The following is a 22,468-nucleotide window of genomic DNA, read 5'->3' as shown; positions in this document are numbered from 1 at the left end:
GCCCACTGCCTGACAGCCTCCCTCACAGTTCCCATGTGCTGAACACAGCAGGGCAGAGTGGGCTCAGGGACCTGTGGAAGCCAGGCGACTAGAGATGGAACCTGACCTCCGCTTCTCCTGCATCTCATGGGGAGAAATCCTTGCTGGCACAGGTTCTGAGAACAAAGCCTTCTGTCCCACTGTTGAGTAGCAGCCCAGGCCTTGGGTGGGTGGGGGCACAGGGCTGATGAACAGACACAATTATCATTGTGAAGCTCTGAAATGCCCATCTGGGTTCAGGCTCCCACAAAGGCAGGGGGTGAGGGGGGAGCACCTGGGATGGGGGAGGGTCTGGTCGAAGCTGTAGGCACCTATAGCCCATAATGATCAGGGCATGGAGGAGGACCTCAGACTTCCACCCTGTCCCCTGGAAAACCTACATGATGACTCTGTGGCCCATGCATACCCACATAGGAAGTCAGCCTGCCGCTTCCAGCCCCATGCAGGTGAGGACAGCAGCCCAGACTTTATATTGTAACGGTTTATTGGTTTATTTCAAACTCAGTCTCCATTCAGGCCCAAGGTCCCCGCCGCCATTAGCCAGGTGAGGGCACTATTTCCTAAGAGCCCACTGCAATTTTTTTTTTTTTTGGTTTTTGTTTTTTTTTTTAGAAAGCTGCCCACTGTCACCACACCAAGGGGCAAGCTGGGGCCAGATGCACTAAAGAGGGGTCTTCCTGCAGGCAGTGAGTGAGTGCCACCCACTGGGCAGTTCTACTCTACCTGTGTTATTGCATTTATACGCTGTTAAACTCAAGGGGGTGTTGGGCGCAGGCAGGAAGGACAGTATTGGGGAAGATTGGGCAGGCAGAACTGGAATGTGGCTCCTGCATGTTTCCTGCCTTCCTACCAAGCCTTCTTTCAGCACCACCCCTTCCCTGGAACAAATGGCTGCTCTGGGCAGGAAGTAAGGTGATCCTAGCCTCAGGAGCTCTCCTGGGGCATACCTTGGAAAAAAAAAGGAAGAGGTGGGAACCCCATCCCAAACTCAGCTGTTGGGCTTTGCCTTTCCATTCAACCAGGACAAGGACAGTGGGTGGAGGTAGCTCTGCAGGTGAATCCCACCCTCAGGTCAGTCCCCCGGCATCAGGCCCAGACAGACTGCTCCTGGCTGCTCAAAAGACAAGTGGGGAGAATAAGACAGCCATGCCCTTTAATGTCCCCACAGGGCCAGCCCACTCCACCACTTCTCTTTCAGAGGCCACACCCAGCATCTATTCCTAGTGGTCTTGTCCAAGCTATCCCCTTGCCCCAAACCGCAGAGCCGGGCTCCTGCCCCCAAACTTGGGAGCGGGTGTGCTGGGGTCAGTGGAGGTGGGCTCACTGTCTATTCCTTTCCTGCTGTACGGATGTACATAGCATACGTGTGTGTGTGTGTGTGTGTGTGTGTGTGTGTGTGTGTTGTTATGTGTATATGTATAGATAAATATTTAGATATCTAAGACCTTGCATGCACTATATATTCAGGTCTGTACAGAAAGTGGCACTGTGCCCTGACCTGGACACCAGGTATCATTTTTTCCGGGCTAGGAAGGCCACACCAAGAATTAGGGCTATGGTGGCCACAGCTACACCTCCAGCCACCAGCAAAGGGGTCAAGTTCTCACAAGGCCAGGGACCTCGGCCTCCAGTGTTGGACTCGTCCTCCTCTGCCCCATCCCCAGGACCCTTGGGCTCTGAGGTTGCATCAGGACTGCTGGGCGCTGCCGGCACCGTGGGAGCTGGCTTCAGGTTGCTGTGATTGTTGAGAAGGACAGGATCTGCCTTGGCTGGTGTCTTCTTGGTAGTGGCTGGCCCAGGGGCTGTTGGTTGCTCCTGCTTCTCTGCTTGGGTGTCCTTCTTCACAGGCTTGGTCGAGGGAGCCTTCCCATCTGCAACTGGGGTGGCCTTGGCCTCAGCTGTGGCCTGAGGCACCTTGGTGTCTGGCTTGGGGCTGCTGGCCGACTTTCCACGGGACTCCATGATGATTTTTGCTGGCAGCTGGTTTGGGGCTTGTGTGACTGGCAGGTGGCTAGACCACAGTGGCTCAGGACAGCTCACCTCTGGGCATTATATGGGCCTGGAGGTAAATACAAGTGAGATGGTGGCAGGGACAACACACCTTCTGTATAGCTTATCTGCCCCTGCCCCACAGAGATAACATTCCTGATTCCCTGAATTCTCTAGGAGCTCCAATGGAGGAGCTTCCTGTGGGCCTGCTCCCCCCTCTTCCAAGGCGTGCCCTCTATCTGCTTCTGACCATTCTTGCAGAAGCCCCTCCACTCCTGAGACCAGAGGCCTCAGTTTCCTAACCTATGTTCCAGTCTTTCTTCACACACACTGTGTCTATCCCACAGTGGGGGTAGGGAGACTCTGCTGTAGAAATATGGATCTAACCCTGCAAACTGGAAGAGAGAGTATTGCCGGGCGGTGGTGGCGCACGCCTGTAATCCCAGCACTCTGGGAGGCAGGGGCAGGCAGATTTCTGAGTTCAAGGCCAGCCTGATCTACAGAGTAAGTTTCAGGACAGCCAGGGCTACACAGAGAAACCCTGTCTCGAAAAGAAAAAAAAAAGGCAGAGACTATTCGCTCAAAGAGTGCTGACAGAGCTAAGTGCTGCGTGCGATCTTGGGAGGGAGCTTGTTGCTGTTTCACAGACTGGGATGCCGTGGCGCCTTGGTCTCAGGTTGAGGAGAATCTATAGAGGAAGGGAAGGACCAAGAAAGAGCCCAGAGTCCGGGTTCTCAGACTCTGTCAGTGGGAGAGTGGATCCAGGTCACCAGGAAGTGATAAAATGGAGGCCGAGAAGCCATTAGGGAGTCTGCTAGCCAGTGCGGCTTCTGGTCACCCGCCCCACCCGGCTTAGCTCCAGTGCCCTTTCCCCAATACGGACCACAGCTTTGTCCAGCTCAAGGACAAGAGTTCCTTGCTGAGCTCAAGGCTGTGCTACAGGAGCGAAGGGGGTCCCTGGCAGCATTGCCAGGGTCGATGCAGAATAAAGACCTCACCTTGATTCTGTGTCCTAGCTGGGAGACTGGGGCCTGGCCACCTTGCTGCAGAGACTTGTGTCGGGAAGACCCAGGACCACCTGTCTGCCTCCACCCTGGAAGGACGAATGGCCCGTGTGCAGGGAGGGGGAGCCCCTCTACCACACACACACAGTGAACATACCGAAGGTCATTTGAAGGTCACACAGTGATGGAGATAACTAGTGCAGTAACCCAGGTGCTGCCCACCTCCCAGGAAGCTCCTCCATGTTATATTTCTGGAAAGGCCTTAGCCACTGAGCATCAAGTTTACACAGAGCAGTTAACTGCCCGTGGTTATTTTCGGCTTACACTTACATCCTATTCTTCCAACTGCCTCCTCTGCCTCCCCAGGGCTGCTGAGCCCGGCAGAGTAAAGTGCTCGTGCCACAACCCCAGTGACCTTCAAGGCCAATGCACTACTGCTTGGCCACTAGACCCTGCGCCTCCAATCCCACCCTACCTCCCTATCCTTGCCCGCCCTCGGAAGGGCCTGTCACCTTACGTCTTCTTTGGGGTCTCCAGCTTCTCGCTGCGCATTCACTTCACAGGATGACAGCGGGCGGTGGCTGCGGACACCCGAGGAGTGCTCAGGAGTTTCCCACAATGCACCACTCCGGGCGCAAGGCAGGAGGACCAGGGGCAAGGGGCGGGGATAGCTGCGTAAGCGGAGCCACGCCTGCACCCTGGGAACCCGGAGGTGGCGGTGAGGTGGGTTGTCGCTATGACTAGCTTCCTTTCTCACGGCTAAGGAGACTCAACCGGAAGGTATAGCAAGGTTGCCTGACTGTATCCTGTATCCTTTCCAGACTGTGAGTTAGGAGTCTGCAAGGGTGGAGACCTGGGCGATGCTGGTCTGCACAGAAAGCCTGGCTAGTGTCGAGTCCGTTCTCTCGCCACCTTCCCACCCAAGCACAGACTCTTAAAGCAAGCATCTATTTAGAATATTTATTTATCTTTTACATGACAAGACACAAAAAGTTACAACTTCTTAAAACTCTTCAAAAGAAAAAAATATAATTCTGTAAGCAGCAGCAGCAGCAGCTTCCAAGGTACAGACATAATAGGAGGGGTGGCTCCCAGGAGCAACCGTGAACTAGGGGCAGCCCAGACTTGAGCCCCAGGTAGTGTCACTGGGAAGGGGCCTCCATGGAGGGGGTTGGGCTTGAGGAACACAGCACCAGCACTTCAGTCAATCACCAAACACAATCACATGGCCAGGGCAGGGGAGGGCTGCTTTGATTCAGAACAGAGGATCCAGGGCTGGAAGGGTGGGGTTTTCCAAACATGGACAGAGGCCCAGAGTGCTGGGAGGCCCAGGCTCCATACTGGCCTTCATGCCTGCCCTTCCCCCACAAGCAATCTCTGTCCAGGAGTAGGGCTCTATCGAAGAGTTACCAGGCTGGAGAACTAAATTACTGGACGGGATCAGCAGAAGAGTCCTGAGGCACGAACAGCACACAAGCACACGGTGCCTGACTCCACGGGGAAAGGCGACTGTGCCCTTATGGACCCATCCCCAAGCAGCCCAGCCAGCTGACTGCTAGGGTTGGGGGGGGGGCACACTGTCCACCACAGGCACACAAAGACCTCAAGCAATCTGGGTCCCACATGGTGGGGGTCCAAAGGCTCAGCAGGAAGAGTATGTGTGGGGTGCCTGGGATGTCACTTGACTGTGGCAGTACACCCAGCCTGGGAATCCTAGCTTTGACGTGAGGCTGACACTCCACGCCTCCTGTAAGGCTGGCTGGGGAGGCAGAGTGGGGTCCTGGATGAGGTGGGAAGAGCAGCAGGGGCAAAGACGGATGGACGGAGGACAGGAGAGCCACACGGGCACAGCAAATTCAATAAATAATTCTGGGTGTGTGTGGGTCCCCTTGGTAGACCAGGAGAGCCTCGGAGACTGGAGCCAGTGGACTACAGGGTAGGGTCTGCCTGCGCAGACCAGGCCTGGGGGCCCCAGCCCAGAGACCAGCTCTGTCTCATGGGGTGTTCAGGCCAAGTGGGACTGGGTTGAGGTACAAGGATGGGACAGAACTGGCTCGACAGGACTGGCTTGAGGAATGTACAGATTTCTGCATTTTCTACATAAATAAGACCTTGATCCCAATTTTTTGTCCCTTCGGGACCACACAGGGGCCTACGTGTGTACCGCCCATGAGGTCCCTGCACCCTCCCCTCATCTTCCTGTTTGATGGGGAGGACTGGGGAGAGACCATTCCTCCCTGGGCTTGTGCTGGTCACCCTGTCCTGGCCCCTGCCTATAGGCTGAGGAGAAGCAGCCATGGGCTCAGGCCTGGGGTTCCTGCAGCAGCCCCAGCAGGGACTCAGCGATGCCCAGGAAGTAGACCACCTGGGCGATGCCAAATAGTGGGGCGATGACCAGTGCACGGCAGTATGCACCTTTCAGGAAGGCGGAGGGACCCTCGTGTCTCCAGATCTTCCTGTAAGGGAGGGAAAGGTCAGAACCGGTGCCCAGCCTAGCCCTGTCCCAGCCCTGTTCCCGTTCCTGGGACCCAGCCCACCTTGCACAGTCCAGAAACCCGGAGTAAGTGTCCTCATTGACACCTCGCTCAAGTGACTGGAGCCGAGTCTTCACCACTACAAGGGATATATGAGTCACTACGGGGGTTCCTACCCCATGCCCCAACCATGGGGCCCAGACCCAAGCACTGACCATCACAAGGGTTGACAGCCACGGCGGCTGCACTCCCAGCCACGCAGCCTGCCAGGAAGGACACATAGAAAGGTGACTTCTCCTCAGAAGATGGGCGGCCCAGCTGATTCAGGTTGGCAAACAGAGGGAAGTAGACAATAGAGAAGGGGACATCCCTGTTGGGGGAAAGGAGTAAAGCTGGTGGGAGGGGAGGAGCTAGTAGGCTGACCTCCTCTTCCCATACGCCCACCCGCGTCTCTCCACCTGAGTAGTGTGGCTCCCAGTCCCTTGTAGAGGCCAGCAATGCCATGATTCCTTAGCAGGTCACGGGTCAGCTGGGTGGCGGTGGGCCGAGGAGCGGCTGGAGCCTCTACTGAGGGCTGGGCACCTCCCTGAGCTGAGAGCTGAGCCTGGGCAGCCAGAATCTTCCTCTGAGCAGCTGGTGAGAAAGGATCTCTGGTCTCTTCCTCCTGGCTTGGGGAAGGGGCAGGGGACAGGGTCTAGCTGTTGTCCCCACCCAGGCTCAGTCCCCTCCCTGCACCTTACCAATGCGGCCTGCATCTTGCAACTGGATCTTCAGCATCTCCATGGGGGTGGTCACAATCACCTGGCAGGTGCCAGCCCCGCAGCCTGCCAACATCTCCTTAGGCAAGGTCAGCTTCTGTCTATAGGGCAGGGGCAGGACTATGACTGAGGTGATAAGGAACAACTCCCTACATGGGGCAGGGACAGTCTGATTCACTGGTGTCAAGGGGGATGGGAACTGTGGAGGTCCCAAGGGGGCACAGCCTTGGGCTCCCAACTCTCCAGCAACAGGCGTCCAGCCCAAAGGACAGATGGTCTCACATGCAAGAGCTCAGAAATAGAAATGGGGAACAGAAGGGGCCAACCTTGCAGTCCCACACTCCAGCCATGGGGTAACTGCTTAATGCCCCCAAATTCTAGCAGCAGACAGTGGCTAGGGGCCAACAGCCGCTGACTCAGCAGCCGCCTTGTACCTCCTCACGTGGGCAGCAGGGAAGCGCCCGCCCCCAGAAGGTCAGGGATGTTGAGCAAAGAGACTGAGGTAGAAGAGCATCTGGGGTCTGTTATCAGTCTAGGGGACTGCTGGGAGGATAGGTGGGATTAACAACGCACCCTTAGGACCTGGGCCCCAGCACCCAGCATGGCCCAGCCTCTCACCCATCCTTAGAGAGCTGATGTCTGAAGAAGTCATTAGCTGCCAGCTTGATGGCCTTCTCAGGGGTGACCAGGGTCAGGTTTACTGCTGCTCCTGTGGGGCATCTGAGGGTCAGCTGAGGCTTGGGGGACACAGGCAGGTCAGGTGGGGATAGACTTGTTGGATAGCTTGGGTTAGGGAGGCTTTGGGATAGCACTTTGCTCCACACAGGCAAAGCCCTGCCTGGCACTCCTTGGCTGCAGCCTCCTGCCCTCTCACCCACATATGGGCTTGTTTTGTGCCAGGCAGGCGGGAACCAGGCAGGATGGGGTGGCGCTGTGTCCTCCCTCCCCAGCATTCCACCTCCATCTGTCTCTGGCTTTGGCAGAACAGGCTTCTCCTGAGAGTCAATGAGACCACGGTGGGTGTCCCTCCTGAGGACAAGTGCTCTCCCTGGCAGGACCCCAGCACGGGTCAGGGCTCAGGGAAGGCTGTGGATGGTTGCTCAGAGCTGAGGGCTCAGGGCTCCACAGCATCTGGGCAAATCCACCCTCAGGGATTGTGTTCTAAGCTGCTTTGTTTAATGCCCCCGGTTTCTAGGCACAGATGTGGTCCTGCCTGTCACATAAAGTAGTGGAGGAGATCCGAGCCACCAGGATAGAGAAAAAGAAACAAAACCAGTTCTGTTCTACCAGTAGAAGATAGCAGGGTGTTCAGGTGAGGCTTGAGACCTGCCACCCTGCAGAAGACTATCCCCTCAGACATCCAGTCCCCCCAGCACGAAGGGTTGGCAGATGCTCCCACCATGCCCAGGTGCTCCCAGCACCACCTAACACATCTATACCTACAGACCAAGCCCAGGCATGCACCCCAGTCCCTGCTCCCAGCCAGACCCTCTGTCGCCCGTCCCCAAGTCTCACCCCTATACATCCCGAAGTAGCCCTCGGAGCGGATGGTCTTGATGAGGCAGTCAGACCTGCAGTCAAGGGGATGCCAATAAGCTGTGGCCAGCTGGACCCTGGCCCTGAGTCAGGCGAGGGCAGCCAGCGTTGTCTCTACCCATTATGCTCATCCTGGGCCGGCGAAGAAACCAAAGACTCTGTCAGGGATGGGATCTCTCAGGCCTGCCCGTGTGTTGTTTCCCCTTCGTCAAATCCAGGGGTGCAGGATCAGAGATCAGAGGTGGAAGCTGTACCCTCACCCCTCCCGTGCAGCTCTGACTCACATGCTGGCATACATGCGCTGGCCATTCTGCTGGTTCTGCAGCCGCGTCTTAGCCAGGTCGATAGGGAACACGCAGGTGACCCCGATTAGCCCAGCGATGCCACCATTGATGAGCTTGGCCGGCAGGCTGTGTGTGCAGGGTCAAGTGTCAGGAGTAACGTCCTCAACCACAGGACAGGGGATAGGGAGGTCATGCTGGGGAGGGGGTGAGAGCCAAGACCAAAAGCCCTGGGATTGGGGTCCCTCTGACCTGATCTGCTTATCAGCCATTTACGCCAAGTGAAGCAGGAGGCTGACTCAGGCCGGGCGTGTGAGTGGAGGCACTGATGGGGAGGGGCTGATGAGGACGAGGTGGGTGGCTGGCGGTGGTGGCTGGCGGTGGGGGAGGGGATGTCCTCACCTTCAAAGCAATTTCAAGACTTCTGCCACCTGAAAGAAAGGACAGAATGAATGGTAAAAGGGGCCTATCAGAGAAAGAAGCCCCTCTACCGGCCCACCATCTCACAAGGGCATGAAGCCCCTCACTCCCTAGACACCATGCTCCAGACTGTAGCCATCAAGGTACCCTGAGGATACACTGGGGGGGGGGGGGTTGGAAGAAAGGGAGGCCACCCATCCCTGGGGCCACCTGGCTTCACTTCAATGCCCTCCCGGTGCCGTCCTCCCAGGCAGCCAGGAACTCACTCACGCTCACACACGCACAAGCTCACGCACAGAAGGCAAGCTCCAGCTTTTAAAGGGCCAGATGCCTTTTAATGCAGTAGTACTTGGACCCTGGACTAGAGCTGCCGCCGCGGTAACTAGTTCTCACCCTTACGCAGAGGCAGCTAGTGTTTTCAGTGGGATGGGGTGATGGCGGTTTCTCCTTGGTGGCGCTCTTGGGCGGAGCAGACCCGGTTCCCTAGCAGTTAGTTCACTTTGGGCCACGGAGCCCCTTCCCAGAGAGAAGCGAGATTCCCACCCACACCGAGCAGGTTGCCCACCTTCCTGTCCACTTCCCAAGGGAAGTGTTTCACTCCCAGAAGATGCAGGAGCCTAGGGATAAGGACTTGGGGAGGAGAGGACAGGAATAAATGGTAAGAGGAAGGCAGGGGGATGCTGGGCTCCTGAAGCACCTGTAGCTGGTATATCCTCTAACTTTAGAGTGGGAGAGAAGGGGCACCGAGAGCCTGCCTGGGTGGGGGAGGGGACTCCCGTGAGGGATACGATCATAAAAACCAGTCCTGGTCCTCCCGTGTCTCTTCCCGAGCCCTCAGAGGTCAGCTGTCACACACAGGCTAGTATCCTCAGTGCTGCCACACGGGGTCACAAGGCTGCCTCGTACTAAAAAGCCCCCAGAGGAGTCGTGACTCTGGACCCACTACCCGCCTCTTCCCCACCCCCCACCCCCACAACCCACGGGGTCCTGCTCACCCAGAGTACGCCCCAGAGCGCAGACAGCTGCTCCTACACCGCTCGGACAACTACGCTCCGAGGAGATAAAGAAGCTGGCCAGGGGGAGGAGACAAAAGCCTACCCGGATTGGCTGAGGGGCGGGGCGGAGCGGGCCTGGGGGAGGACTTTCTCTTTCACTTTGGGCTAAATGGTAATCTCAGCAGCTATGGGAAAAGGAAGAGATGGGGAGGACAGTTTTTCAGGGTCTGGGGCTGGGCCCAGCCTGGATGGTAACGAAAGAAGGAACAGAGTAGCCCTGAGAACCAATCCGGTCACCTACCCATAGGGGTCCCAACCTCAGGCCACTCAGTAGGTTTCTATCTGGAAGAAGCACAGATCTGTCTACAGCCCTGGAGCTCCAGGGAATGGGACACCCTGTATGGACCTAACAATATGTGCTCCTGAGAAATGGGTTACTGGGCTGTGAGATCTGGGTGTGCCTATCAGGGCACAAGAAAGGAGACCTGTTCTCTGGAAAGGGCAAGGAAGGGATGCTGAATTTTCAATGGCCACCACCACCAAGCACTGGCCATGCTCACCTTGTGGGACCAGAGGGCATAAAGGCGGTACGGTACTCCAGGTGTCCTCTGACCTCTGCATACCAGGGGCCTCAAGAGTGCCTGTCCCTCCTAGCCCTTGTGGGTGGAGGAGGCCTGACCTCTGAACCGTAGTCTGGTTTCTTGCTCCATACTATGCTCTGAGTGTAAACTAGCTGCAGTGGCTCTCCCTGCTGCCCCATCGTCAGGAGAAGCCCCATCCTTCCTGTGCAGCCTGCAGTCCTTCGGAGTCCCTTGGATGCTACCTCCCCTCATATCTGCTCTCTGGGGACCTGGGTGTAGCGTGTATCCTGGAAGTCAGACAGAAGTGCATGGGGAAGAGCCAGGCAGACCCTGAGATCCCAGGGCTGAGTCAGCCCTGCATCCAGAACTAAAACAAAAGAGGCAGAACACCAGAGAGGTCAGTTGCTGAGCTGAGAGCGAGGGGTTCTGCTGCCTGGAGCAACACGGAAAGGGAACCCTGTGTCTGTTCCCTGCCTCCCCCAATCCTAGAGTTGTCACTCACTCTGTAGACCGCACAGGCCTCAAAGTCAGAGATCTGCCTGCCTCTGCCTCTTGAGTGCTGGGATTTAAGGCGAATGCCACCACTCCTGTGTGTGTGTGTGTGTGTGTTCTTTAACTCTCATCAGTTGTGAGACAGCAAACTGGGCTCCCTCTGCACCCTCTGTGTTACCATAGAAACCTGATTGTCCAGTCAGGCCACTGAGGAACCAGAGCTTTCTGCCTTCTTCTCCAGTCAGGCCACAGGCCAAATGAGAAATGCCAGACTAGCATACAGAGGCTAACAGCTCCATAGAGTTTCTTCCTAAATTTCCACAAATAAAGCTGCCTGTTTCCTACCTAAAAGAAACACTGGAGGCACTGATGGCTCCCTCCTTTAATCCCAGCCCACGGGAGGCAGAGGCAGACAGATCTCTGTAAGTTCAAAGGCAACTTGGTCTACAGAGAATTCCAGAATCACAGCCAGCTCCACATAGAGACCCTGTCTTGAAGAAAGAGGGGGGAAGGAGAGGAAGGGAGGACAGGGAGGGGAGGGAAGGGGGGAGAGATTGATTGAGACTGGGGTTGAGCCTCACTACTAGCATGCCTTTTCCCCCCAATCCAGTCTCCCAGTATTGTCTTTGGGAGGATAGCTTTGTCTTGCTAGCTAGAGGGTCACAAAGAGGTTTCCCACAGAAAGGTACTCCAGCTAACCCACAAAGAAAAACCAGTATGGAGCACATCCTCTGTTCCAGGCCACATCATGCCCTTTACCCCACGGTCTGGGCTCAGCGGGCCTCGTTATCTCCAGCCAGACTACTGTGGACTCTGACCATGTACGTGCCCACGCAAGTCCAGTGGGTTCTCACATGTGCAACACCCCCACCCCCGGCAGAAATAACTCCAGCCTCTGCTGTGGAGCGTCCACACTGCTGGGACACGTGTGCGCGGGGAGCGCGCCCGGCAGAGCCGGGACCGAGCACGGCCTTCCACACCCGGAGACAGCCGGTTGAGGTACCCACCGGTTCAGGCTCCGCCGGAGGCGCAGTGTCTGAGCAGATGTCACCTCTCGCGGCCACCAGTGCCACCCTTTTTCCTCCCTGCAACCCAGCCAGATTCGGGCGGGCGCCACGGGAACTGAGCGGCCAGCACTCACCACTCCGCCGCCGCCGCCGCCGGGATCGCCTCCCCGCTGTGCCGCGCGCGGGGCCTGCACCTAGGCGGGGAGGCGCGTCTCTCGGAGGCGCGCCCGCTCCGCCCTAAGTTTTTGCTGCCGTCGGCTCCCCCTCTCGGCCAGCGTGGCCACTACCACTGCCTCAGGCCACCCTCGAGGGAGTGGGCTCTGTGGAGTATCCCTAGACCCTCCTTCTCCTCACCTCAAGCCGGGTAGACTGAGAATAGTAGGGAAGAAGTACGGGGATGGGATCGTCTGGGGAAGGTTTGGTCCCGGAGCTTTCTGGTAGCCGCTCCTTAGACACCGCCCATGAGACCCTGGTGGGCAGGGCTTATGCACCCTTCTGTCACAGATGACTTTGTATCCTTACCTGCTGCAGGGTTACTATGTAGAATGGTTCCTCCCCACCCCTGGGGAATATTACACATCAGGGCCTAGAGGTGGCTCTCTGAGAAGAGGTGTTTGTAACCAAGCCTGGTGACCCTGACTTCATTCCTGGGGACTTACATGGACTGATCTCTGTAAAAGTACTCTGTCGCCGGGCTGTGGTGGCTCACGCCTGTAATCCCAGCACTCTGGGAGGCAGAGGCAGGCGGATTTCTGAGTTCGAGGCCAGCCTGGTCTACAGAGTAAGTTCCAGGACAGCCAGGGTTACACAGAGAAACCCTGTCTCGAAAAAAGCAAATCCAAAAAATCAAAAAAACAAAAAACAAAAAAAGTACTCTGTCATACACACACACAATAAATAGCTTTTATTTTATATGTATGGATATTTTGCCTGCATTAATGTTTGCACCCCACGTGTGCCTGGTGTCTGTGGAGGCCAGAGGAAGGTGTTGATCCTTCTGACTGGAGTTACAGATTGTCATGAGCCATCCATCAGGTAGGTTGTGGAAACTGAAACTGGGTCCCCTTGAAGGAGCAGCCAGTGTTGTTAACTACTTAGCCATGGCTCTGGGCCTTCTCTGTCCCCATCTCGGCAGGAGGGCCTGGCTTGGGAGCATGTATGGGCCAGCACACACTGGGACTGGGCTTCAGATCACCTAGTCAACCCGCTATCCTTCAAGTAAAACAATCTCTGAGATGCACTCACTGCAAGTTAGAGGCTAGCTTGGGCTAGACAGTGAGCGGTTTTTATACGCTGAGGCACTGCACCACACAGGTGAGGTAGGATAGGGCTTTGCCCACTGGTCGAGTCAAGTTTAAGGCTGTCTTAGGTCTGTGAGCCTAGGCCTGTGTGGACTCTGGAGTCTGTGAGGCTGAGGCGCCAGGCAGAGTGGCATCCTCAGGGGCCAGCCCTGTGCGCCGGATGCTGTCCTGGTACTTGTGGCGGCCAAGCTCCAAGATAGCACGCACCTCCTCAGCCACATCCCGCCGGTCACTCTGTTCCAAGGCCTGTACCAGGTGCCCCACAGCTCCAGGCTGTCCAGTCTGGCGCTCAGCCCAAGAGAAGAGCATGTGGCGGATCTGCCCGTCCAGGTCGTCCCTGGAGGGGCGGCGACAAAGGTGTTTTGCCCAGGAACACACACAGAAGCTCCACACGCTCTCAAGAGTTCCTTGGGCTAGTAACCAGACCTTCCTTTTCCAGGCTGATGTTCGCTCCACCCCCACCTGTATGATAGCTGTCAGCTAGTGCACAGGGTGGAGGGTGGGGGAGACGCCGGCCTTGGACCTGAGGCTGGGGGTCAGCAGGATCACCAGCATTCACAAAGCTCACCTGAACTCGTGCCGGATCCGCTGCAGCTCACGGTAGGGCATGCCGAGGTGCAGGGCCACAGCTGGCCAGTCAGGACCTAGGCGCGAGGCCACACTCAGCAGGTTGCTCTGAGTCAGGAATCCAGTTTCCGCATCCCCCAGGTTCAGAGGCATCAAGGAGAAGTCAGTCCCCTGCCCACTCCCCCGGGCCCCCCGGAGTCTCTGTCAGGAGGCAAGGAGACAGTAAGCTTGGACCCATTCTCTTGTCTTTGGTCACCCCGGGGACTGTGTCCTCTTGTCAGTTACGCCTCTCCAGCCTCACCGGTAGCTTGATGGGCAAGGTGGCCATCCACGATGTATCTTTGCCCTTCTTCTGCCGGGCAGCTTCTGCCTCTTCAGGCACCTCCGCGGGAAGTGAACCCCGATAAAAGGACACCTGAGGAAGGATCATGTGGGTTCAGAGCTCCAGCCTCAGATCCAGACACCTCAGTCCAGGATCCCGACACATCGGCCCACCTGTCCTCGCACAGCCTGAGCTTCCCGGTCCAAGGTCGTGGTAATGTAAACCTCTTTTACATTCTTCAGGTGGGAGTAGAAGACAAAGCAGATTCTGCCATCCACACAGTCTGGACGGTCTATGGGGGGGGGCGGGGGGGGGGGGAGAAGCAAACTCAGTAGGAGGAGCCGCAGTGTCACTCCCCAGGGCACCCTGGGTAAGAGAGACCTACCAGCATCGACATCAATGCCCCGCTCAAAGGCTGCAAAGAACCTCTCACCCTCAAACATTTCCACAGTCTCAGAGGGTTCGGGGCCATGGTAGCGATCTCGCAGCCGACCCAGGGCGGCATCGACCTGTGGGGCAACCACAAGGGATTAGAAGCTAAAGCTTTGTACCCACCCTGGCCTTCAGGTCACACCACTGTGTTCCTGCTGCCCCCACCTTGCTCCGTGGCAGGCACTGCAGCAGGACCTGCTCAGGGTCTCGGCGCCTCTGCAGCGCAATAAGGTTCACGCGGTGCAATCGCAGCCGTTCCCAGGCCTTCCGGGCCAGGCCCCCCACACAGGCTTTGGTGGTATACCAGAGCCAGTACCTGGAAGTGCCAGAGTTGAGGCGTGGCCATGCAGAGGAAGGGCAGAAGGGGTTCTGTAGAAGCTAGGGGACACTGACCAGGAGAAGTGTGTGACCTGGAAGCGTGCATACAGGTGGGTGAATTCCAGTGCCACCTGGGTGGTGATGTCATCCCAGGTGGTTGCCAGGGGTGTTCGGTAGAGCAGATGTAAGTGGGAGCGGTCCAGACTGAAGCCTGGAAAGGAAATGGCAGAAGCCCCTCTAGATGCGGTTTCCCCTCCTCAGCACCCACCTTTGGTCCTGAGGCATGCACCTTCACCTGTCACGCCAGGAGGCAAGGGCAACTGCACAGTGACGGGTTGTAGGAAGCTGGGGGGGCCGCTCTGTGAAAGGCACAGCAAAGGGCTCACTGATGCCTCCGATTCTTCCAGAAGCGCTCTCAGCTCTAGCCCGGCCATATGCACTACCTGGGCAGAGAACCACTTCAGTGCCTCCTGTACGCAGAGGCACCACCTCATGCCCCCCGAGGCACTGCTCTACCAATACCTGCATGGAGACTTGCCGAGGCTCTTCTGTGACCCCAGGGGGAAACGTGACTTTGACCCCAGGATGACCTGAGGAACACAGAAGTGCTCCCTCTGGTGGCAACAGGCAAGTGTTGGACACTGGGCGCAAAACAACCAGGAACCAGGAGAAGTGGGGCACCTGGCAGCGAGCCCACAGCCTCTGGAACACACAGGAGGATGGATAGGTGTCAGGGTAGAAGATAGTGGGTGGGGAGGGTGGGTCAGGGCAGGCTGCTCCTCTCCCCTCACTTCCAAGGGCCTAGGCAGCTGTCACCTTGGGTGCTTCTTCCTCCAGTCGGGTCTCTAGATCATTCCAGATGTTGTTACTGCGTGTCCTCACAACTACCTCACGACAGCGATGGACTCGGACTCGTGGGGGGACAAAGAGCAGCCATAAGCTCACATCCTGTCAGGCAACAGTAGTGTGTGAGCAGAGCCAAGCCAAGGTCACCAAACCTGCCCCCTACCCATCCTAGACATGCCTGCTGGAAAGTCACCCCATGGGGCTGCAGCTCCAGGACACCACTAAGCAGGAAGTCATGAGGTCCCAGAGAGACCAGGCCCGGCTCCGGCAACCACAGTCGATAGTGGATGGTGATGGGCGTGGTGGTGGCTCCTGCTGGGAACTGTAGGCGGACACCACAGGCCAGGGTCACAGAACAGCCATGGGGAGTCACAAGGAAGCTGAGGAAGAGAGATGTATAAGAGCCCAAAGACAAGGCACCCCAGCGTGGCCTGGGAGGCAGGGGAGACAGATGTGTTCTAGCCACATTCCCACCAATACCTGTCCAAATCTGAGGTCAGGAACAGCCTGGGCATTTCTGGACTCTGGGGTGCGTCTGCACGAGGGACAGGCAATGGTCAGAATGGCGATGGGCCTTCACCCTCTCATAGCCTGGCCATGCACCGTGCCAAGCCTACCTGGGGGACTTGGGGGTGCTGGAGAGGCTTCTCCCAGAGGGTTCCCCTGCAGGCGCACAAAGGGGGCGTCCAGTAGCTCCACAGGCAGGTCTCGGAGCTGGTTGTCCCTCAGGTCAAGCCGCGTGATCAGTGGCAGGTGGGCCAAGCCACTGGGCACCGAGGTCAGGAGGTTGCTGTGCAGAACAAGGAGCCGCAGGGAACGCAGCCCCGCTGCAGCCAAGTGCCGGCTTAGGGTTACTCATGGTGGCCCTGTGACAAGACCCTCAAACTAAAGGCTTTGTACTCTAGCACATGGTGGGACAATGACACATGTGAATTATAGGCAACCAAGGAGGTAGAAGGAAAGGGGACATCTGGGAGCAGTGAAGCTCTGGGCAGTAGCTTGATGCTGGTTGGTGAAACAAGGCGGACACCATAGCTACTCACCGAGGGAAGCTGGGAGACTCTGCAGCCGGTTGGAGGCCAGATTGAGCTCACTGAGGCTGCCCAGGTCTCCAATCTCAGAGGGTATGGTGTCTAGAAGGTTCTCCGAGAGATCAAGACGCTGAAGGGTGGACAAGGACCCCAGTGTTGGGGGGAGTCTTTCTAGGCGGTTGTGTGTCACAGTGAGGAAGGTTAGGGTGGGCAGTGCCCCCAGGGCCTCAGGCAGCTCTGAGAGACAGTTGTGAGAAAGCAACAATGCATCCAAGCTATGCAGTTCCAGGACACAGGTCGGCAGTGTCTCCAGCCTGTTGAAGCTCAGGTCTAGGTGGGCCAGGCAGGTCAAGTCACTCAGGCGCGCAGGCAGAGTGGTCAGGGAACCGTGGAGGCAGGCACCCAGGGCACCCCGGCTCTGGCCACCTGGAAGAGGGGGAGACAGCTATAGCGCTCAGAGTTTGTCTCCTCCATTCAGCCCTGTCAGAGAAAGCCTCCCTTTTAAGCCAGCCAGAGGGACAGAGGAAGACAGAATATCAGGGAAGACACCAATTCACACAAGCTGATAGCATCCATCACCCCAGAAAGACTGGGATCTGCAGAGACCTGACTAGGCACCTTCAGGGTTCTAGGCTCTGGAGACAGAACCCAGTCAGCCTCATTTGGGGAGGAAGGTGACAGGGCTAAGGACAAGGAACAGTGGTGGGGTAGGGAGGGGTTCACACTTGACATGCAGGGAGAAGAGAGGTCTGGAGCTAGGGCTGGGACAAGGACAGCCTTTGTGACCGAGGAGTAGAGTCAAACCAGGGGACAGAGATGAGGACAGCGTCAGGAGTAAGGGTACTCACCTTTGAGGACCAGGGAGCGAAGGCGTAACAGACTCCACGGAACCTTGGCTAGGGTGTCATCTAGCAGTTGAGGGTCCTCGTGGGTGCTGAGCCGCAAAAACTCCACTTGCAGCAGCTGTGGGGGCTGCTGGGAACACAGGCACTGCAGCCGATGGCAGCCCCCGGGGCGTAGGTCCAAGTTCAACTGGTTCCCAGCCAGGAGAAAAGATGCTCCGGGCCTGGGATCCACTGCCTCCACTGTGGACCTTGCAGCATCCTCTGCAGCAGCTGCAGCTTCCTCCAGCTCCTGCCCCTCCAACGCTGCAGCCATCACCCGTGGAAGGTCCTCGGGGACCAGACATGTCCCAGCCTGCCAAGCAAGCCTGCTTAGGCAAGGCTGATAGACGCTGGAGAAGCAGGGGGAGGAGGAACAGGCTGTAGAGGGCCAGCTCCTCCTCCAGGTCGGAGCAATAATAACTCAGTTTGGAAACCAACCGGGGAGCTCCTGAAACCACCAGCCCAAGAACCCAGGGCACGGGGACGAGGGAGGGGCAAGAGGAGGGGTAGTGAGTGTGGTCACTGCAGCCCTATGGTCACAGACAGGCTGGCATCTGTCTGTGCTGGATCCTTCTGCCTGAGAGAGGCACCAGGTAGGGCGACTCTGTGAACGGCATAGCTTGGAGAACCCTCCTTAGACGGAGGACAAGGAGAGGTTTTTCCACCTCAATTCTGGAATCTGCCCATGTGACCCCTGACCCCACCAACAGGGCTCTTGTAATAAGGACGCACTTTCTACCTTCATGCTCAAAATGCTTGGGGAGAACCCAGAACTTTCTTCCACTGCAGGCTGTCATTGTGCCCGAGGGGGGTCAGTAAACAATGCGAAGGGGAGCCAAGAGGACTTTGGGGTTCTTGTGCTAGGATCCCATACTGCAGTCCCTAGCAGACGCTCTTGAGCTACAATTCCCATCTCCGTCAAAAGGGGAACGCAGAGAGGGTCTCAGTAGGTGAGGAGTCGCTTTGGTCCCGCCTCTGGAGCAAACTTCCCGCCGCCCACTGAGTACCTGCCACGCTGATCTCCCCGCCAGTGTAGGCGCGCTCCACACCGGCTTCCCGCCGGCGCGCTTCCGGGCGGGCAGCCTCGGGCTCCGCCCCTCCCGGCCAGCCAGTAGGAATTCTCCCGGACTTTCAGTGATTCTACCTTTTTTGTTATCTGCACCAGCAAGGCCGGTGACTCCCAGGGAAACTCACACTTTCAGACCCCTGGAACCCCACACCTGTGACCGCACTGCATAGACTGGGTCCCCGAGAACACTGTAAGACAGGAATTTTGGGGTACCTTAGGGTATTGCCACACTCCTTGCTAGAAGCTAGAACTTTGAATGCGGGCTTCCTAGGGGTGGGGAAACCGTTCTAGGAAAGTAGTTGTCAACGTGTGGGTCGCGACCCTTTTGCCAAACTCCAAAAGATATTTACACTACGATTCATAACAGTAGCAAAATTACAGTTATGAAGTAGCAGCAAGAATAATTTCATGGTTGGGGTCACCACAGCATGAGAACTGTCAAAGCATTGGGAAGGCTGAGACCCAGAGTCTCTGGGACTTCCTCCTCAGGCTTTGCAGCGGAACTCCCTCTCTCTGGAGCCCAGATACTTCCCCACTGGACATTACTGTGGGCCAGCTACCCAGGCAGCGAATTTCCTGGTTTTTCCTCCCTGACTTAAGTGGGTCTCAAAAGAACAAAAACAGAGTTGAGATAAGAGATCTTGCCTAAGTTGGTGACTATTGAAGCCAACTCCCCAAATCCTCAGGGGAGGTGGTGGACTGGGGGTGACCAAGTGAAGCGCTACAGTCTGGGTGATGGGCAAACGCCCTGCCAGCCTCTGCTTCCATTCCGGTACCTGCCTCTTCCTCGCTGTTTCCATCAAGCTGCCAGGGAACCTTCATAGAGAACAGTTCTGAAGTCAGTCTTCTGCTAGCAGCCTTCAGATGAAGATGTAGAACTCTCAGCTTCTCCTGCTCCATGCCTGCCTGGATGCTGCCATGCTCCTGCTTTGATGATAATGGGCAGAACCTCTGACCCTGTGCAGTGATCAAGTAGAATCAGTATGTCTCTCAGTTTCAGATCCCCAAAGAAGAAACTATCCTAAGCTGTGCCTACAAACCTCTTCCTCTAACCTTACAGGAGACAGACTGGCATTGGAATAAAGATGAAGGTATTGAGCCAAGCGGTGGTGACGCACACCTTTAATCCCAGCACTCTGGGAGGCAGAAGCAGGCAGATTTCTGAGTTCGAGGCCAGCCTGGTCTACAGAGTGAGTTCCAGGACAGCCAGGACTATACAGAGAAACCCTGTCTTGAAAATAAACAAACAGGGGCTGGAGAGATGGCTCAGCAGGTAAGAGCACTGACTGCTCTTCCAAAGGTCATGAGTTCGAATCCCAGCATCCACATGGTGGCTCACAACCATCCATAAAAAGAGACCTGACATCTAGTGTCCAGCTTTCTTTCGTGATCTTGACTTAAAAAAAAAAAAAAAGAAAATAAACAAACAAACAAAAAAAGATGAAGGTACTGTTTGGATAAACGCTCCCCGAAGTCCACAAAGCATTCTGTGTCTTGTCGGTAGCCTTTAGCAGTATTAAAACCTGGTGGTACTTTAATCTGTGGGCCGGAGAGAACAGGGCTGGAGTGAGCGGGGCCGGAGCGGAGCCAGCAAGGCCAACAGAGCGAGTGGAGCAGGAGTGACCAGAAGTCTTGAATTCAATTCCCAGCAACCACATGGTGGCTCACAACCATCTGTACAGCTACAGTGTACTCATAAACATTAAACAAACAAACAAACAAACAAACAAACAAATAGGCTACACAGAAAAAAAAGAAAAGAACAGTCCCAGGGGCTTATGTAATTGTGCAAGCACAGCGCCTAGTCAGATGGGAGGCTTGCCGCCCTGGGCTGCACAGCAAGACCCTGTCTCAAAAGCAATAATCCTAGGACTATTATTTAAGTTTATATTAATGAGCATGGTGGTATATGCTTTTAATCTGAAAAAGAGCTATTCATCATTGGGCCATGTCTCCAGCCCTCTTGGGTATTATTTTACAGTTTAAAAAAAAAAATCACAATTAGCAAGGTGGAATGGCCAGGCTGAAAAGGCAGAGCTGTGTGCCAGCCAGGCCAAGACCTGGTTCCTCGTATGGGGAAGCAAGGTTGGATGCAGGGCTGAGACGTGGCATCCTGGTCCCTTGGCCCTGTTGCAGCCCCACCATGGCACCTGGCAGCGTGGGAAATCTGTCCGTCGTGTACCTTAGCAGTGACTTCCTGGTGGTAAACAAGCACTGGGACCTGCACATTGATAGCAAGACCTGGCGGGAGACCCTGACCCTACAGAGGCGGCTCCGACACCACTTCCCAGAGCCCTGTAGCCCTTCCACTCCACAGCCCTGCAGCCCCTCTACTCCACAGCCCAGGCCAGGTTGGGCCTCCTGAGACTGAGGCACAGAGAGTATCTCGTGCCTGCAGTGGCTATCAGAGTGGACACTAGAGCTGTACAGCAAAGGGCCTCTGGGCTTTGGGGTTTGAGAGCTGCTAGGTTCAGCAGCTAGGCAGCCATGTTTGTTAGAGGACAGGGTACTCAGGCAGTAGGAGAGGTGTCCAGTAGCTAAGTCTTCTCTCAGCATTCCTCCAGGGGAAGCTACGGCTTTTCCTTCTGGAACAGCTTTCTGCCTCTTTAGCTTCACCTCAGGCTCGCCCAAGCCCCTAGTTCGGAAGGGCAAAGCCAGGATCAAGGACCCTTCAGGGTTCCACAGTGCCTGGGAAGGGCCATCCTGGCATGAGCCTACCTGGACTTGGGTCACCTGCAGCTCCCAACCTGTCTCTTGCTGCCTGCCACTGTCAGGTGTCTTTGCCTGTCCTGAACTCTGCCAGGGCCTCACTCCTATGCCTGCATCTAGCACTTGGCCCCAAAGCATGGGAGTGTGTTGGGGCATTAACAGAGGCGACCTCCATGCATGCCCAGCCCTCTAAACCTGCCATGGATGCTGCGTCTGCTCTACAGACTGGAGCAATGACCACGTTACCACCTGCCTGGCTTCAACTTCAATGTAGCCATAGAGAATTAGCACCAGCCTTTGGGTCCTCTCCTGGGAGCCTCCTGGGTCTCACCTGTCTGTCACAACACAGCCACAGCACTCTGGCTGAAACTAGGACCTAGGAATAAGAATAAATGTTCAGTGATCAAAAACAACAACAACAAAAAACAAACAAACAAAAACCTGTCTCAAAAAAAAATCACAACAGGTGGTAGTGGCTCATGCCTTTAATCCCAGCCAGCACTCTGGAGGTAGAGATAGGTGGATCTCTGAGTTGGAGACTAGCCTGTTCTACAGAACAAGTTCCAGGACATCCAGTGCTACACGGAGCTGAAACAACAGAAACAAACAAACAAAAAAAAATCACAACATAAAAAAATTATGCCAGCACTTGGGAGGCAGAGGCAGGCGGATTTCTGAGTTCCAGGCCAGCCTGGTCTACAGAGTGAGTTTCAGGACAGCCAGGGCTACACAGAGAAACCCTGTCTTGAAAAACCAAAAAAAAAAAACCAAAAAAAAAAAAAAAAAAAAAAAAAAGCCAGGTATGGTGTGCATGTCTTTAATTCCAGTACTCTAGAAGTAGAGGCAAGTAGATCTCTGTGAGTTCCAGGCAAGCCAGAGTTACATGATAGGACAATGTCTCAAAATTAAAGAAAAATGAAGTTTGGAGAAATGGCTCTGCAGTTAAGAGCACTTAACTTGCAGAATAATTTGGTTCAGTGACCAGCAGCGATATTTGACATCTCACAACTGCCTGTATCTCCAATTCTAGGGGAACTTCTGCCCTCCTGCCCTCTTCTGGCTCCTGCAGGCACTGTACACAATGTAGTGCACTTGCAACCCAAGGAGGCACACACATTCTCATGGGCATGGTGGCCCACACCTTTAACCCCAGCACAAAAGATGCAGATCCTGGGGCTGGAAAGACTGCTCAGCAGTTAAGAGCATTGACTGCTCTTCCAAAGATCCTGAGTTTAGTTCCCAGCAACCACATGGTGGCTCACAACCATGTTATGGGGTCTAATGCCCTCTTCTGATAATGGTGTACTCACATACATAAATAAATACCCCCCCTCCGGTTTTTTGGGCTTGTTTTTTTGGGCTTGTTTTTTTTTCGAGACAGGGTTTCTCTGTATAGCCCTGGCTGTCCTGGAA

At 55.9% G+C, this 22,468-nt stretch overlaps 3 protein-coding genes across 10 annotated transcripts; all 3 read right to left on the bottom strand.

The window, feature by feature from the left end:
* Positions 1-634: 634 nt before the first annotated feature.
* Cend1 (cell cycle exit and neuronal differentiation 1) lies at positions 635-3,656 on the bottom strand. 3 transcript variants are annotated; one of them, XM_052195449.1, is made up of 3 exons: positions 3,550-3,656; positions 3,027-3,121; positions 635-2,098 (listed from the first exon to the last, which is right to left on the bottom strand). In XM_052195449.1, the coding sequence occupies exon 3, from the start codon at positions 1,999-2,001 to the stop codon at positions 1,552-1,554; it is 450 nt and encodes a 149-aa protein (XP_052051409.1). In that variant the 5' UTR covers positions 2,002-2,098; positions 3,027-3,121; positions 3,550-3,656; the 3' UTR covers positions 635-1,551. The 3 variants fall into 3 exon arrangements, with proteins under 3 accessions (XP_052051409.1, XP_052051402.1, XP_052051394.1); XM_052195442.1 differs by lacking the exon at positions 3,027-3,121 and having other exon boundaries at positions 3,545-3,656; XM_052195434.1 differs by lacking the exon at positions 3,027-3,121.
* A 322-nt stretch (positions 3,657-3,978) lies between these two features.
* Positions 3,979-8,406, bottom strand: Slc25a22 (solute carrier family 25 member 22). The gene is made up of 9 exons (XM_052195426.1): positions 8,334-8,406; positions 8,085-8,210; positions 7,780-7,835; positions 6,883-6,973; positions 6,247-6,365; positions 5,965-6,139; positions 5,722-5,876; positions 5,570-5,645; positions 3,979-5,488 (listed from the first exon to the last, which is right to left on the bottom strand). Exons 1-9 carry the CDS (start codon positions 8,351-8,353, stop codon positions 5,335-5,337), a joined length of 972 nt encoding a protein of 323 aa, XP_052051386.1. The 5' UTR covers positions 8,354-8,406; the 3' UTR covers positions 3,979-5,334.
* Positions 8,385-18,370, bottom strand: Pidd1 (p53-induced death domain protein 1). Of its 6 annotated transcripts, XM_052195413.1 has the most exons (17): positions 18,285-18,370; positions 17,242-17,627; positions 16,406-16,819; positions 15,980-16,189; positions 15,843-15,897; positions 15,541-15,742; positions 15,333-15,464; positions 15,039-15,218; positions 14,812-14,959; positions 14,592-14,727; positions 14,364-14,514; positions 14,152-14,275; positions 13,940-14,058; positions 13,746-13,859; positions 13,446-13,645; positions 8,484-8,512; positions 8,385-8,406 (listed from the first exon to the last, which is right to left on the bottom strand). In XM_052195413.1, the coding sequence occupies exons 2-16, from the start codon at positions 17,549-17,551 to the stop codon at positions 8,497-8,499; spliced, it is 2,511 nt and encodes an 836-aa protein (XP_052051373.1). In that variant the 5' UTR covers positions 17,552-17,627; positions 18,285-18,370; the 3' UTR covers positions 8,385-8,406; positions 8,484-8,496. The 6 variants fall into 6 exon arrangements, with proteins under 6 accessions (XP_052051373.1, XP_052051365.1, XP_052051332.1 ...); XM_052195405.1 differs by lacking the exon at positions 8,385-8,406 and having other exon boundaries at positions 8,436-8,512; XM_052195372.1 differs by lacking the exons at positions 8,385-8,406; positions 8,484-8,512 and adding an exon at positions 12,458-13,214.
* Positions 18,371-22,468: the final 4,098 nt, after the last annotated feature.

Source organism: Apodemus sylvaticus, chromosome 1 (assembly GCF_947179515.1).
Source record: "Apodemus sylvaticus chromosome 1, mApoSyl1.1, whole genome shotgun sequence".
NCBI lineage: Eukaryota > Metazoa > Chordata > Mammalia > Rodentia > Muridae > Apodemus > Apodemus sylvaticus.
This window is presented reverse-complemented; position numbering and strand designations above follow the sequence as displayed.

Excerpts from the sequence above, each read along its gene's own strand:
- Cend1 (XM_052195442.1), bottom strand. The coding sequence starts at position 2,001 with ATGGAGTCCCGTGGAAAGTCGGCCAGCAGCCCCAAGCCAGACACCAAG.
- Pidd1 (XM_052195372.1), bottom strand. The coding sequence starts at position 17,551 with ATGGCTGCAGCGTTGGAGGGGCAGGAGCTGGAGGAAGCTGCAGCTGCT. Across the intron at positions 15,219-15,332 it reads TGGAGGAAGAAGCACCCAAG|AGGCTGTGGGCTCGCTGCCA; the intron begins GTGACAGCTGCC and ends TGTGTGTTCCAG. Across the intron at positions 14,515-14,591 it reads CAGGTCACACACTTCTCCTG|GTACTGGCTCTGGTATACCA; the intron begins GTCAGTGTCCCC and ends TGGCACTTCCAG.
- Slc25a22 (XM_052195426.1), bottom strand. The coding sequence starts at position 8,353 with ATGGCTGATAAGCAGATCAG. Across the intron at positions 6,366-6,882 it reads CATCAGCTCTCTAAGGATGG|ACAGAAGCTGACCTTGCCTA; the intron begins GTGAGAGGCTGG and ends CCTGCCCTATAG. Across the intron at positions 5,489-5,569 it reads GGGTTTCTGGACTGTGCAAG|GAAGATCTGGAGACACGAGG; the intron begins GTGGGCTGGGTC and ends CCTCCCTTACAG.